The following is a 16,069-nucleotide window of genomic DNA, read 5'->3' as shown; positions in this document are numbered from 1 at the left end:
TTTTATAAAACAAATTCTACAAATCAGTCCCGATAGAACTAGCTCACTTCTTCCATCTCCTCACCACATCTGATCTCCTTTACACAGATGGAAATAGCACAAACTCCCATCCGTTCCTAACAGACATAGCGATTAGGCAGTGTCTGAGCCAAGAGAGCCAACAGTAAGGCAAAGAATTTAACATGCACTTGGTCAATGGAGATGCTCATTCACATCATAGTTGGCTAAATGACATCTGGCTGAGTGGAGAACCAAAACACCAGGTTTATGGGGCACAATACAAAGTTCAAATACAGAACTTGTTCACTAAATTACTTTAAAATTTTGAGTTTTCCAAACCAGAAAACACTTGAGATGTTGAGGCTGGTATTAATGCAATGTCAAGTTTGAACAATTTTTAAGTAATACCAACAAAAAAAACATTTAAAAAATCTGAAAGATGAGGTTAATGCATCAAAATTATTTTTTGAAAATTGGTTTACTCAGTGCACTCAATCTAATCCAGCATATTTCCCAAACGGATACTGATTTTTTTTCAGAATGACAAGGTAATAACTGAAATACTTATGCCTCTTTCTTGCTCATAAATTAAGTGGGGTTGCGCCTAATCTTGCCTAACATATACTTGCACAGTAATCTGTGTTTAGTAAATGGAATTAGCAAATGCAAATTTAACACACATCCCTTCCTTAGATAGATTGCTAACAATCTGTTCTTCAATATAGAAAATGGATAGAATGCTGCAGAATGGTCACTGTTTAGAATGCCCATAACTAGTAAATGCTAATGATTTTAGAATAGCATTTGTAGAACTGGCTCAACAAGAATAAAGAACAAGACTGCTAGCAGTCACAATAAGCCATTTCAATCATATAAAATACAACTGGGTGGGTTCATTTGCTGAGCAGAATACTTTATACTGTTGCTTCAAAAAGCTGCCAACATCACCTCACTAATTAACATATTTAACACACTCTCCCAAGGGTGATTGCTTATGCTCATGAGCTACTCAGGAGAAAGAGCACTTTTGTAGATAATGCTGAGCACATATGATGTTAACTTCTGCCATGTTATTCTCAGACAGACAATAAGCCCACAACCTGCTCCTGGACTTATACCAATGCCACCTGAAAGTTCTGTTAGGATCTGGACAAGAACTCCATTTATTAACCCAGGGTGAAATTGGAGCAGAAACTCAATCAGAACTAATGTATTAATCTAGGACTCGCAACATTCCAGTGTTGTAATGTGGTTTCTGAACCCATTCGCTCTCAAAAGTAAAATCATTTACAATTTATAAAGTTCGAAAGAGTTAATAGAATCTTTCAAGTAACTTTGGCACAGTATTATTAATTAGTGCAACTGTCCAGATAGGGTACAAGTGTTAAATACCGTGGTGTATTTGTTTTAGCTTGACAGCTTGCTAGATCTTTCTCTACTTTGTTGATCCTGTCTACTTCAGCTTTGTCCTTTAATACAGAGTATAACTGAGTCTCATACTTTGCATCTTTCACATTAACACAAGTCTTTCTCAAGAGTTCCAAGTCAACAGATTGGTCTTTGGCATTGGCTTGTATATTGCCAAGTTTTGAAGACAACTGAATATCCCATTCAGATTCTGATGAAAATGTATCTGTGTGAAATATGTTACTTTTAAAGGAGGAATGACAGAGGTTAGTTTGGTTGACAGAATTTTCACATCTACTTTCATCCACTTGAAAATTAGTTTGTGTATGTAGGAAAGTATCAGATCCTAGAGACTTGTGTGTGTTGGTTTCAAAGGAAGAAAACCGATGCATTATAGTATTCCCCGCTACATTTGAGTGTTCAATTTTCTCATTTATTATTTGAATTTCAGCTTCATCCTCAAGTGCAGTTTCATCACTAAGGCCAACTTGGTTGTTTTGAGATGCTAAACTTTCTGTATTCTGAAGAGCTGGCAGCAATTCTCTGTCAGCCTGAACTGTTACACTGCTTAAGGGAATTGCCTTTTGCTCTTTGTCATGTAGAAGAGTTTCCCTGGGTTGATTAAGCCAAATTTCTTCTTTTACCTCCTGACTAACTGTAGAGGTAGTATTTGGTAAGTTGCTTGGTGTCTCTTCACAAGCCCAAACAACTCTTTGCGACTTCCCCAAGTTTTCACATTCATTTTTGGCTCTACTGCTTTGATAGTCTGATAGGCTTTCTTTACTAGTCAAAGGTCTGTGTAAGTTAAGCTTGGCAGACAAATCAAAATGCTCCCCCATGGAGATGTTCTTAGAACATGCAGAAGGAAACATTGTTTGCTCAACACAAGTATGAGAAGTAAAGATTTTATCCAGATCAGATAAATAAAGCAGTTCAGCATGTGGTTGGAAAATATGTTCATTGAAGTAGCAATTGATATTTTTGCTGAAAGAGAAACATTCGCATACGCCAGTCAAATCATCCAATCTACATCTTGGGCTCCTCTTGATTGGTGAACTGGTGTCAGAGCGTTTGCGCTTTTTGAAACTACAGTTGGTATCTGTAGTAACTATATCACAATTAACCTCCCACGACTCAGGAATGGTCTCGACACAACATGGAATTTCTTCAGATTTCATATGCCTCTGTTCATCTCGATGGCAGCTTTCTGAGATTTCCTCGCCGGCACAATATGAAACTTTTTGCACCAAAGCATCTCCAGCATCCATTTGTTCATTAGGCGTGTAGCTGACTGCTCTCTCTGCTGGTACTCCTGTGTTGAAATCTAATGAACTACAATTTGGGGATTTCACCACTAACTGTTTAGAATATGCAGCTATTTGATTCAAAGAGCTCAAAGATGCCAGTTCACGATCCTGCTGCAGGGGACAGGATCTGTGTCCGTTAAGTTCCAATCTTCCTTGGGTGAGCTCACCCTTTGTTTTGTCAGATTTCATGTGATGCACCTTTGAATTCTGACCATTCTCATCAATTCTTTCCAGATTATCCACAGGGAAATTTATCTGTTGGCTTGCAGCTAGAGACTCAAGTGAAAGTTTTTCTTCTTCAAGGACAAGGTCATTAACAGCCTGCAACGATTCCATGTACATTTTGGATAGTGAAATTCCAGAACTTGAAGCAGACTTCATGGATCTGCATTAAAAGCACAAATCTGTATGAACACAGAGGTTAAACGACATAAAATTCAATATACCTGAAATCTTGCCATTGTTCTGAATCATTTTTAAGTAAAATTGGTGAAGAGTTCAACTCCTGGATTTTGAAATTTTGATTACTAAAATCTGATGGCTATCAATTAATTTCAACAAGTGCCATGGTGTTGAGAGGAGAAAACTATCAAGATACAAAATAGAATATTTTCTACTCTTTGGAGCTAGTCTTGCTAGTGGAGGGAAAGAAACACCCTGCTATAAAATTCTTCACTTGTCTTTGGAATTACATACTGACGCAAACATAGAAAAACATAGAAGTTACAGCACAGAAACAGGCCATTCAGCCCAAACAGTTAGTGTTGGCCTTTCTCCTCCATGTGAGTAGGTAGCTCTAATCACATTTATCCACCCTGTTCCTACATTTCTTCTATCTCATTTTCTTTAAATAAGTGATGTTTCAGGTATGGACTAGTTACATTCCAACAAGAATGAAAGGTTAAAGGAACCAAAGGCAGGGCTCCTTGGATGACGAAGGAGAGAGAGAGTGAATATGATGCAACAAAAAAAGACGACGTATGATGCATCTCAGATGAATTCTACAAGTGAGAACCTGGTAAAATACAACAGGTTGAGGGGAAGTGAAGAGAAAAATATGAAAGAGTATGAGAATAGAATAACAGTTAACATAGAAGGGAACTCAAAAAATCTTCAACCGGCATGTAAATAGTAAGCGGATAGTAAGAGGTGGGCAGATCATAAGATATAGGAGCAGGAGTAGGCCATTCGGCCCCTTGAGTTTGCTCCACCATTCAATAAGATCATGGCTGATCGGATTGTGGCCTTAACAGCACTTTCTTGCCTCTTATGACCCAGCCTCCATTGCTCTCTGTGGAAGAGAATTCCAAAGATGTCGACCCTCAGAAGAAATTCCTTCTCATCCCTGTCTTAAATGGGAGACCCCTTAATTTTAAACTGTGCCCCCAGTTCTATATTCCCTCATGAGAGGAAATATCCTCTCAGCATCTACCATGTCAAGCCATCTCAAAATCTTTTATTTTTCAATAAGATCGCCTTTCATTCTTCTAAACTCCAGTGAGTATAAGCCCAACCTGTTCAATGTTTCCTCATAAGACAACACCTTCAACCCATGAATCAGCCTAGTGAACTTTCTCTAAACTGCTTCCAATATAAGTATATCCCTTCTCAATTAAGTTGACCAGAACTATTAAAAAACTAGTATCAATAATGGTGACCATTAAACTATTGGATTGTCATAAATGCAAGGTTTTATAAGATTATGTTTTTTGAGACTGTGACTTCAATTTAGGGTAAAATGGAGGAATGAAGAGGGTCATGTGATCTGTTCACAATTCTGACAGCAAGCTTGGGTGTTAAAGATAAAAGGTGGGGGTGGGGGAAAACACAGGTTGTTTTACTGGGAAGGTGTATCATGCCAATAAAGAATGACCAAAGCAATTGTGCTGACAGTGGAAAGACTCTTTGGGCTGCATCTTCCGCTCGCCGCTGTGTAAAATGGCGCGGGGTGACGTCGGGCCTGTGTCCCGATGTCACCCTGTGTCATTTAGATTTTCAGTTTGGTGGGCACGCAGTCGACTCGGCTGCGTGCCCGCCAAACTTTCAACAACCGCTTAAGGCCTTTTAAAAAGTAATTAAGCTAATTAAAGGACCTGCCCGTCCAACCTTAAGGTTGGCAGGCGAGGAGGCCAAGTGGCCTTTAGAAAAAACATGAAACTTCATCCACGGGCAGGGTGAGGTTTCATGAGGGATTTAAAATGTTTATAAAATGTTGAAATTAAAGAAATTGACATCTCCCAGCTCATGTGACAGTGTCACATGAGGGGACATGTCAGGAATTTTTTTCCTACACTTCCACAAATTTTTATAACTTCCAGCAATCTCCCTGAAGTGGCACTTTGCCTCAGGGAGATCTGTGCGCTCTTTTGCACGCATGCATGATAATGGCAGTATAATGGCGGTGATTGTGGGTGCCGATCGAGCCCGCACATCCCTGTTGCCTTTAGTTTCCAAAGTCAATGAACATATTTTCCAATGACATGCTGAACTGCTTTATTTATCTGATCTGGATAAAATATTTACTTCTCATACTTGTGTTGAACAAACTATGTTTCCTTCTGCATGTTCTATGAACATCTCTGTTGGCGGGGTGGGGGGAATGCCATTTTGATTTGTCTGCCAAGTTTAACTTACATAGACCTATGACTAGTAAAGAAAGTCTATCAGACTATCAAAGCAGTTAGAAATGCCAGGTTTTATAAATGGTTATATTTCTAATTAGTTTCAAGATAGAATGAAGTTGAGAGTTTAAAGAATAGATAATTAGCATTTCTACCTGGATACAAGGCCTATGTGATTCACGTTGCATGGAGACGGACTTGGGGGAAGAATCAACAGGAAGTCATTGTAGGATTGGCCTACAGGGTCTTAAAATATCACCAAACCTCATAGACAGTCTCTGTCTGACAGATTCTAAGAAAGAATGCTGAGAGATAGAAGCAGCAAGTCTCTATGGTCCACCAAGCAAGAAAGCGGGTGCAAGTACATGCTTGGATTGAAGAGACCGAGTTCAAGAGAGTTTAAGCAAGACTGGAACTTTCGCCTAGCTTTGGCTAGAGGGAGGAATATCCAGGGTAACCCTTACCGTAAAAGTTCCTTCAGGGATTAGAAGTTCTCCAGCTGGCAAAGGAAAAGAAGGGAGCAAGCCCTCTGGATCTAAGAATCACTTTGGATTCTGGGTGAATAAAGGGACTTAAGTGACAGAGTAAAGTTTAACTATGGAGGCAGACTTTCAGTTGTGTTAAAGCATTAATAAGGGAATTTTTCTGCAGTGTAGAGTATAAGCTGCCTACAAAATAGTGGTTAGTTAATATTGCTTTTAGTTTAATTTACGGTAAAAGCCTTAAAACTTGAAACCTTGTTGCGATCTTTTCAGTTGGTCATGGGAATTGAAATTTCTTTTTTAAGTTATTGTTCGTAACATCCTAAAAACCCATCTGGTTCACTTTAGGAAAGAAAATCTGCTGTTTGTACCTGGTCTGGCCCAAATGAAATCCACAGCAATATGGCTGACTCTTAAATGCCCCCTGAAATGGCCTAGCAAGCCACTCAATCGTTTCAAAAAAGGCAGTTCACCACCAGCTTCTCAAAGGCAATTAGGGATGGGCAACAAATGCTGGCCTTGCCAGCAGCAGTTTTTTTCTACTTCCTATATCCTTGTGCCCTTTAAGTGGATCTCCCTATTTTATGATAATTTCCTGCTTTGGATTCACATGCAACAGTAACCTAATCTGCTCCTTTTAAGGCCCAGAAAGCCTGAATCAAGGTTGGCCAAAAGTATTTTACTTAGGGACCTTTAGTCATCACAGAGAAAATATTAATCATACTTCAAAGATGAAGGGCAATATATATTTCACTGCAACATTCATTCACGTATACTTGAAAGTTTAAAAGTAGGAGTTGTATTTTGCCGATTTGACAGAAACTCGATACATTTGGCGTGGGGTGGGGGGTTGAGGATTTGTGTACAGCAGAATTCTCTGTTTAACAGCAATATGAACATTCTACAAAAATATTCTCAAAATAAATACATTGAACAAAATTTTTCCAGAGTCAAAATAAATATATGTATATTAAGATTTTTACCGTTGGGTGCATCCATCGCTTTGGTACTCTACAAATTCATTTTCTAATTGTGCCACAATATCATCAAGGGCTGTGAAATGAGAGGGGTTACTGGCAAAGTCTTGATGCTGTTTAGAGATAAGGTGCTGCAAAAAAAAAGTGAATTAAATGTCATCTTTTCTGAATTATTTTAGTTTGGAATTTAAAAAGTTGCCACAGCAACCTGTTAACATGATATCCAGTTAACAGTATAGAAAACGTTACCCAAATAATGCTCTGACTTTTATGCATCTAGAGAATTACTATATTAAAATTCTTTGGCCCAGATTTTGCAGTCAACAGTGAAGCAATGGGACTTGTCACTGACTTCAAGAAAACAAATGCCCACAAAGACCTAGCGATCTCTGTGGTGAGGGTTCCCCCTTTCCTGACGTAGTTTGAATCTGGCACCAAGTCACGAAGATCACCACATCTCCAGTAACAGTAATGTAATCAAGCAGCCAATCACACTGAAGTGGTCTCACAGACAGCTGATGGGAAGTTAAAACCATTGTATTCCTTCAATTTTATGTTTTAAATTTTACATATAGAGGACTAAATGATTGTGATAAACACATGGGATTTAGCTCAAAGCTAAAACATTAAAAAAATTAAAATGTGACTTTTTATCATATGGCAAAATTTGAAGTTCAGCAAATAGAAAATTATTCTTTCAGGGCCAGTGAGGTCGTTTGGCAGCAATTATAAACCCAGTTACATTAAATTCAACTCTTTTTCAAGAGTTTTTACAATGAAGAAAGAGGTAGAGTAGAAAGAGACAGAATGAGACAGAGAAGAGAGAAGTAAAGAGTGGAAAGAGACAGAGGGGCAGGTGCAGAAAACCCATTGTTTAAAGAGGTGGCAGGGAGTCAGTGGGAGACAGAGTGAGCCTTTGCAAGAGGAGAAAAAGAAAATCAAGTATGTCAGAGGAAAATGGATAAGTGATTGTTTAGTGATTACTTCTCTTTCTCTCTTTCTAAACTAGGTGGTGTTTAAACTCGGAGCTGGGAAATTAAAAATTTCAATCGAGAAAATATAGGAAAGGAAAAGAGGGAGGAGGGGTAGCAACGCTATTAAAGAAGACATTGTAACATTGGAAAGAGAGGACATACTGGAGGGGGCAAGGACAGAATTTATTTGGTTAGAGTTGGGAAGCAAAAAGGGGAGGATCATACTAGTAAGGGATAGGCCTCCAAATAATGAGATAGAGGAGCAAATCTGCAGGGAAATCACAGAGATATGCAAGAACTATATAGTGGTGATACTGGGGGACTTTAATTACTCAAATATTGTTTGAGGTAAAGTTAGAGTAAAGGGTAAAGAGGGTGAGGAATTTCTGAAATGTGTTTAGAACTTGCTTGACTTGTATGTTCTCGATCCAAGTAGGAAGGAGGCATTGCTGGATCTCGTGCTGGGGAATGAGGTGGACCAAGTGTCTTTGGGGGAACAATTGGGTAAAAGGGATCATTGTATAAGTTATAGATTAGTAATGGAAAAGAGCAAGGAACAATGTAAAGTAGAACTTCTAAATTGGAAGAGTACCAACTTCAATGGGATAAGAGCGGAGTTAGCCAGGGTAAAATGGAACCAAAGATTGACAGAAAAAACTAATGGAACAACAGGTGATCTTTTAGGAAATGATGTTTCAGGAAGAGGCTAGGTACATTCCAACAAGGGCGAAAGGTAAGGGAACAAAAGGCAGGACTCCTTGGACGAGAAGGTAGAGAATATGATGAAACAAAAAAAATGGCGCATGCTGCATGACAGTTGAACTTTACAGGTGAGAACCAGGCCAAATGCAATAAGTTGAGAGAAGTGAAGAGGAAAATATGATGGGCAAAGAGAGAATAAAAGAATACAATGGCAATTGTAGAAGGGAGTCCAAAAATTTTCAACTGGCAGGTAAACAGTAAGTGAGTAGTGAGAGGTGGGGTGCGGCCTATTAAGGGCAGAGAGAGTGACATATGCTTAAAGGCACAGGGCAAGGCTAGAATACGTAATGTGTACTTTGTGTCTTTGTTTACTAAGGAAGAGGATGCTGACAAAATATCGCTAGAAGCAGAGATGTTAGAGGTAATGGATTTGAATTCACACAGGAAAGTGTTGTAGGCCATCTAGGGTTTAAATGTGTGAAGATGGTGCAGAGAGAGTTGGATAATAAATTATGGAAAAGGCATTCGAGTCCCAAGACAGTCTTTTTCAATGTTCCCTCTAAGCTGCACAGGTATGCAGCCATGCAGCAACTGGGATTGTGATGTGCAGGGGACAAACAGGCCATGTGGAAGCAGCGGTTTCTTTAAGATGCGTGCATGTGCAGCTGTGTGACAATCTTTAAGAGACCATGTAGTGCAACAAACAGGAGGTATACAGGGAAAGAAAATTAATTGGAAAGTACTTTGCTCTCGCTTTGAAGAAGTGTGAGCTGGTTGTTTAACAGGCCCAGCATGAAAGCGAAATTCCAAGGATACATTTAAAGAAAAAAGACAATTTAAGAGCAAAAAATAACATTAGGCATTGAGCTCAGGGAATTGGACATCTTGCACAGTGATAATTCTGCAAATAAATGAATATTATCATAATTCCAGACAAAAGGAACACAATTAAAATGATAAAATGGACAGAATCAGTCCAGCAACGCTTTGCTAGATCCTAATTGAAGCAGTATTACAAAATATTTATACATTTACCCCAACAAGGTCATAGAACGTCACATGGCAACATTCACAGAATCGCTGTCGTTTTTTTTCTATTTGTGTTGCTGCCGGTTTTGTGATGGTTTCTACATCTCCTTCACTGTTGGTCATTCTACAGTCCCTGTGCAATGGAAACAATCAAAATGGTAATTAATTCAGATTACAAATGAAAGTAACGGCTTCACACAAATCAAAAAGCACAAGACTATAAAAAAAATCTTCCAAACCAAATAAACAAAATAACTAATCGGGACAAGGCGTTCTGGGCACAATATAAGGTGTCTTTTAGCTGTCAGACATGGCTACATATCCCACAAATATTAGATATTTCAGAGTCCTGTTTAATAAGTCACCAAATTTAACATCCTATCCTAACGTTTTCCAAAGAGAAAAATTAGGCAATAGTAACAGGCTTTGTGAATGAGTAATTGTAAAGGAATAATGGTGAGTCACTTCAGTTAAACTCAATTACTGGATTGTCTAGATAAAAATAAATTTGGGATGGTGACAATAAGAGTTCAATTGCATGAAAGGGCTTAAGCTCTTAATAAAGGGAAACATGAATCTAGAGTATTTAAGCAGTCATTTCTTAAACTGGACATAACTAATCATTCAATAAAACTCCATAAAAAAGGGAGTTAAAATCCAAAAAAGTTTACTACAAAACACAGCAATCTACATATAAATGTTTACCTAATTTTGCTCTTTTCTTGCTCCTGATGTTCATTCTTAGATTTCTTCAGAGGATCAAATGCACTAAATCCTCTTCGAGATTTGTAGTTCAGTTCTGGATAGCTGATATATTGCTGGTAGAGGGGTCTAAAGTGTCTGCATACACACAATTTGCCAACACTTACAAATAGTTCTGTAAACGCTGCATGAATTTAATGCATTTAATCAATTTTTTTTAATTTACTAAATTTTAAAAGTATACAATAAATTAATTTGTACAAATCACAGTAACAATTGTAACAAAAAGCAATTGCATGTGTAATAAGTGAAAAAATGTGCTAAAAATTCACTTACATGTTATCAATATTTCATTAGTCGTTTTATAGTACAGCACTTCAGTGTTGTTGAAAAAATACATTTTTTGTTGAAGCTTTTTGTCTTGCACTCATCAGGACAATTTGCGAGAATACCAAATGTAAAAGAAACAACAATTTATACTGTTATGAGAAGAGAGTGCTGATTGGTTGGCAAGTGGACTCCGATTGGTAGAGACACTGCCATGGAGAACGTATCAGTTGATGGTGACTGACAGTTAACTGTCAAGCATTGTCTGAAAGTTAAACCAGGTAGCTTGACTCTGATTGGTCAAGGCATTGCCCTGTAGAATGAACCAGCAAATAGCTGTCACTTATTTTGTTTAGCTGAAACAGGTGCAGCGTGTACTTGTTATTTCTGTCTGCAAAGAACAGGGCCCTGTGCATTAATATATGTAGCTTCCAGCACATGCATGTGTGCCACATTGTGAGCCTAACTGACAATTGAATTAGTTATCAGCATAATTCTCAGCACACTGAGGATAATTTAACAGATGTTATCCAATCGTGGAATCGCATCTAATGTTGGACACTGCGGGTTGAATTTTGCAAGCACAGACTGGTTGGGTACGGTCTGTACCTTGCCTGTTGCAGACAGCGGAAGGGACATGCTGTTTGATATGATCAGCCAGTCTTTGGGATGTGCGGCCTACCTACCTAGCCTCACACTGGCACTGAAATTCATATACCACAGTACTCATTTGTGTGATAGGCAGAATGTCTATTTGGCTTGACAGCAGCATCCTGTTAGTGACGAATACCACTCGTGTTGCTACTGCATAGTAGTAGCGTGAAACAGCTAGCTTCACCTGTTGCTCAAATGTTTGAGTTACCTTGTCCTTCCAGGGTAATCTGGGGTGGACTGGGCACTTTTCAGGGCTGAATGTGATGCCCTTCGGTCCGTTCATGAGTTTGCGTGATGTACAGCTCAAAATGATCTGATCAGGGTGGTCACCTGTTAGGGGAGGTGGTGGAATAGTGGTATTATCACTGGACTGGCAACCTAGAGACCAGGGTAATGCTCTGGGGACCTGGGTTTGAATCCCACCATAGCAGATTTTGAATTTGAATTCAATAAAAAAATCTGGAATTAAAAGTCCATGAAACCACTGTCGATTGTTGTAAAAACCCATCTGGTTCACTAATATCCTTTATGGATGGAAATCTGCTGTCCTCACCTGGTCTGGCCAACATGTGACTCACAGCAATGTGGTTGACACTTAAAATGCCCTCTGAACAAGAGCAATTAGGAATGGGCAATAAATGCTGGCCTAGCCAGTGGTGCCCACATCATGGATGAGTGAAAAAAAAAACTATCCTGCAGGATACCTTGTTGTTGTTCCCTTTACATTTGGTATTCTTGTGAATTGTCCTGATGAGTGCAAGATGAAAAGTTTCAACTAAAAAAAGTCTTTCTGTTCAGCAATACTCAATATTTCATTCTTCATGCTGGATATTCTGATCAGGTTTTCATAAATACTTAATGTTCACTGGACTGATTTTGAAAGATGTCCAAATGTTCAATATTCAAGAACTAGTCATAAACAAGTATTAAATGAGAAAGTGTAATCCTCATGTGAAAAAAATATCAGCTGACTTACCGGCTAGAATCTTCGATTTTAAGAAAAGGTTGTTTTAGTTTTCCCACTGCTCAAACAAAAATAAAAAATGAAATGAATAGCAGTACTCACATCAACTGATTTATGGAGCCAAATTAAACTGGAGCTACTGCATGCAGGAGTAGTACTGACAAACATGACAAAGTTATACCATTAAAACTGCATTTCCCCAGGACTCACCAGTGGCTCTAAATGCAGTGTTCTGGACTCAGATTCAAATCCCAACCTGTTAATACTGTATCTATAAGCTCTATTTAAAGATCTGATTTCAGATAAAGCCAAATCACAATAACAATGTATTTCTTGAAATTTTTATTTTACTGATAGACCTTTCATGGCATTGTTATAATAATTTCGATGATGTGCTCTTATGAGGACAAGATATGATGTAATGCACAATGTACTATTCTGCCACTGTGGAATGGTGTTCCATCAAGGCTGCAAAGTCTGGTTGTTAATTGTCAGCCTTGGCACTCTTGCCACTGAGTCAGAAGGTTGTGGCTTCAAACACCACTCTGTTGATTTGAGTATAAAATGGAGGCTGACACTTCAGTATAGTACTGAGGGAGTGCCGTACTGTCTTTTAGATGAGACGTTAAACAGTGGCCTCATCTGTCCTCAGATGGATGTAAAAGGTCTCACTGTAGAGCAGTGGAGTTCTGCTGGTTTCCTGGCCAAAATTAATCCCTCAACCAACATCTAAAACAGATGATAGAATCAATTATTTAATTTCTATTTGTGGAATCTTGTGCTCAAAATGCCTGCTATGTTTCTTCCAGTCTAATACTGACTACGCGTCAAAGTATTTCATTGGCAGTAAAGTGCTTCGGGATGTCTTAAGGTTGTGCAAGATATTATATGAATATAAACTTTTTCTTTAAACATGCTGCTTTAATTGTTCAAAAGCAATATATGCTCATGTTGAAAATCTGAAAATGCTGGAAATATTCAGCAAGTCAGGCAGCATCAGTGGAAAGAGAAACAGAGCTATTGTTTCTGGTTGATGATCTTTAATGATTGTTTGGTGAGAAGAACTTGATCAAAATACATTTGTCAGTTTCATGCTGAAGCACAGAAACACACAGGCCCCAATATTAAAGAGGAGGCAAGGGAGTAGGTGAAGGAGTTGGTGTGGTTAGAGTCATGGACTGCTAAAAGGAACACATCTTTACTACTTAACTTATACAGTCGTTACCTCCCTTGATTTGCTGCCAGGCATCCGGCAGCATGGGCCTCCCCCACTGAAATGCAGTTAAGATTAAGCAACAAATTTTTGCTAGAACCTTATTGATGGCCTGATTTGATTTTTAAAAAATTTATATGTCCAAATATGCTCGATCCCAAAACTTAAACCTCGCCCCCCCCCAACAAAGTTAAAATCAAGGCCTCATTATTTAAGATCATTCAGCATTTTAAAAAATAGTGTAACACCTCTGGTTTAACTTCAATGCTACATTACCGTTTTAATATTAAAATTCACAAACAGTAGTCTATTTCAGCCAGACATGCACAGCAGGAAGTTACTATATATGCAAATCAGCAACTCAAGGGTATCCATCACTTTGAGAAAGGCAGGGAAGCAGCAATACAGGTAGATTTAATAAAAATAACAATGAATTGCCTCTACATTTAGAGCATTTCCTATGATTAATAAAACTTGCTGAATGAAACAAGATAGCCAATATTTTCAAATCTGATGTTGTACTGTACAAAAAGTGTCAAATTATTTTTGCCTCTATCATTAAAAATTACATGCAAAAAACACGAGTTGTGGCATAACTGACCTTTTGTATTCTTGCAGATGGATTTAGGTGAATGACCATTTCCCTGCAAAACATCCAAAAAAAAACAATGAATTTGTACAATGAGTCAAACTCGGATGACACAAAATTCCTTACTTTGAAGTCGTCGACCATTCCCACCGGCAGAATAGCAAATCCCACAGAATGATGCTGGTGATAAGCGGAAATTCCATACTGGTAACTCTGGATGAGTCAAACTTGTTTAAGCTCGTCATATGACCGCGTTGACCAATTATAGTGGAGTTAGGCCACACTAGAGCGCAAAATCATGGAGCACTGGGCATGCCATCATTTTACGTTGCGATCTCCCTGTGAAAGGGCGGCAAAACCTACGAGTATGGCTAAGCCTGTGAGAAAGTTAAAAGTATTGTCAATCAGAGAGAAGGTGAAGTTCATACAGCAAGTGGAAAATCATGGCATGAAGCAGAAAGCTAACATCACAAGGGAGTGGGAGATTCTGCCATCAAGTTTATCCACCATAATGAAACATAGGACGAACATCAGGAGCAGTTTGACAAACAGACAGTCTCTCCCGCAAGGAAGAGGATGAGAAGGTTGCCTATCCCAGCGTTGAAGAAGCTCTGTCAACATGGTTCAAAGCAGCCTGAGCAGAGGAAATTCCCATCTCCGGTCCAATCCTGCAGGAAAGGGGAGTCGCCCCGGCAAAGAAGCTGGTCCACATGGAGTTCACCTGCAGCAATGGATGGCTGGGCCGATTCAAAACAAGGCACAGCATCGTCTTCTGTGCGGTGAGGATGCAGTGGTTATGGCAGCAATGACAGATGTTTGGCTCCAAAATGGTCTCACCCACATCTTGAACGAGTATGCACCACGAGACATGTTTAATGCGGATGAAAATGGACTGTTTTACCACCTTTTGCCAGACCACGCTTTGATGTTTAACGTTGAAACATCATGTAATGGTGGAAAGCGGAGCAAGGAATGAGCTGCCGCTGTGGTCTGCATCAACATGAATGGCACTGAAAAGCTGCCGCTTCTTGCGATAAAAGTCCAAGGAGCTACATTGTTTTGTGAATGTCAAGACATTACCCATGCAATACGCAGCTCTCAAAACCATCTGGATGATTTCCAGCATTTTTGAGGCATGGATCAGGACAGTGGAACAAAATGTATCAATGAAAGAAAAGGAAAATTGCCATCATTTCAGACAACTGCCCTGCGCATCCAGACATCACTGGCCTCAAGAGTGTGAAACTGTTGTTCTTGCCTTCCAACGCCACAGCCAAGCTCCAGTCAATTGATCAGGGGGTGATTAGGGACCTGAAAACCCACTACTGTTGGCAGGTGATCTCTCAGGTTATCGAGGTCATTGATAAGAAGGAGTTCAATCCAATTGTACTAGAAGCTATGTTCATGATGAAAAAGGCATGGAAGATGGTGACGGAAGCCATAATTGCCAACTGTTTTCACCATGCTGGGTTCAAACAGGTTACATTTGCACAACCAACCCGATGATGAGGCAGTTTTCATTCGGCTGCGGGAGGCCGGCATGGAAATTCCAGCAGAGACAACCATGGGAACTTACACGGAGTTAGACAATGCTATATGATGCACAACGGAACCGACAGATGGTGCAATTGTAGATGCAGTACGTACATATGCTAAGGAGGCCGATGATCCTGAAAAGTCCAAAGAATGTCTGCCCGTTTGCTCACCCACCTGTTTCCCTAGCCGATGCTCCAGGGTTTTGCACTGCAGCACGAAAACACCGAAAGCACATTTGACTGCATTGAAGACATGGTGGACTGTATCTCACAGCATGCTAAGCAAAAAAGACTACGGAGGTTTTCTAGCACTAGCTCTGGGCCTTTATCAATGCAAAGCCCTAGCCTTTTGCAAGGTCAGGTCATTGTATGGTGTGAACAAATTGAATCATGGTTTTTTCACACATTTACTGCTTCACTGTGTTTTAATTTGGTGTATTAATCTGTTGTTTTTGACATAGATCACGTTTGTATGCATGAGGTTTCATAGAGACAGATCTATGTAGGAATGGGGCCTCTCAGCAATCGTGAAGCTCCACTTAACATGAATTTGGAGGTGAATCCCCTGGGATTCAACTCATCAAGA

At 39.3% G+C, this 16,069-nt stretch overlaps 1 protein-coding gene across 1 annotated transcript in view; it reads right to left on the bottom strand.

Moving 5' to 3' along the window:
- Nucleotides 1-1,214: 1,214 nt before the first annotated feature.
- Nucleotides 1,215-16,069, bottom strand: part of LOC144667935 (uncharacterized) — a 42,312-nt gene continuing 27,457 nt past the window's right edge. Inside the window, exons 7-12 of the mRNA XM_078529559.1 lie at nt 13,961-14,003; nt 12,159-12,204; nt 10,205-10,339; nt 9,506-9,632; nt 6,801-6,925; nt 1,215-3,099 (exon numbers count right to left, since the gene is read on the bottom strand). Coding sequence (XP_078385685.1) covers nt 1,350-3,099; nt 6,801-6,925; nt 9,506-9,632; nt 10,205-10,339; nt 12,159-12,204; nt 13,961-14,003 — 2,226 coding nt within the window. The 3' untranslated portion in view covers nt 1,215-1,349. The remainder of the gene's footprint in view (nt 3,100-6,800; nt 6,926-9,505; nt 9,633-10,204; nt 10,340-12,158; nt 12,205-13,960; nt 14,004-16,069) is intronic.

Source organism: Cetorhinus maximus, chromosome 25 (assembly GCF_964194155.1).
Source record: "Cetorhinus maximus chromosome 25, sCetMax3.hap1.1, whole genome shotgun sequence".
NCBI classification, from domain to species: domain Eukaryota; kingdom Metazoa; phylum Chordata; class Chondrichthyes; order Lamniformes; family Cetorhinidae; genus Cetorhinus; species Cetorhinus maximus.
This window is presented reverse-complemented; position numbering and strand designations above follow the sequence as displayed.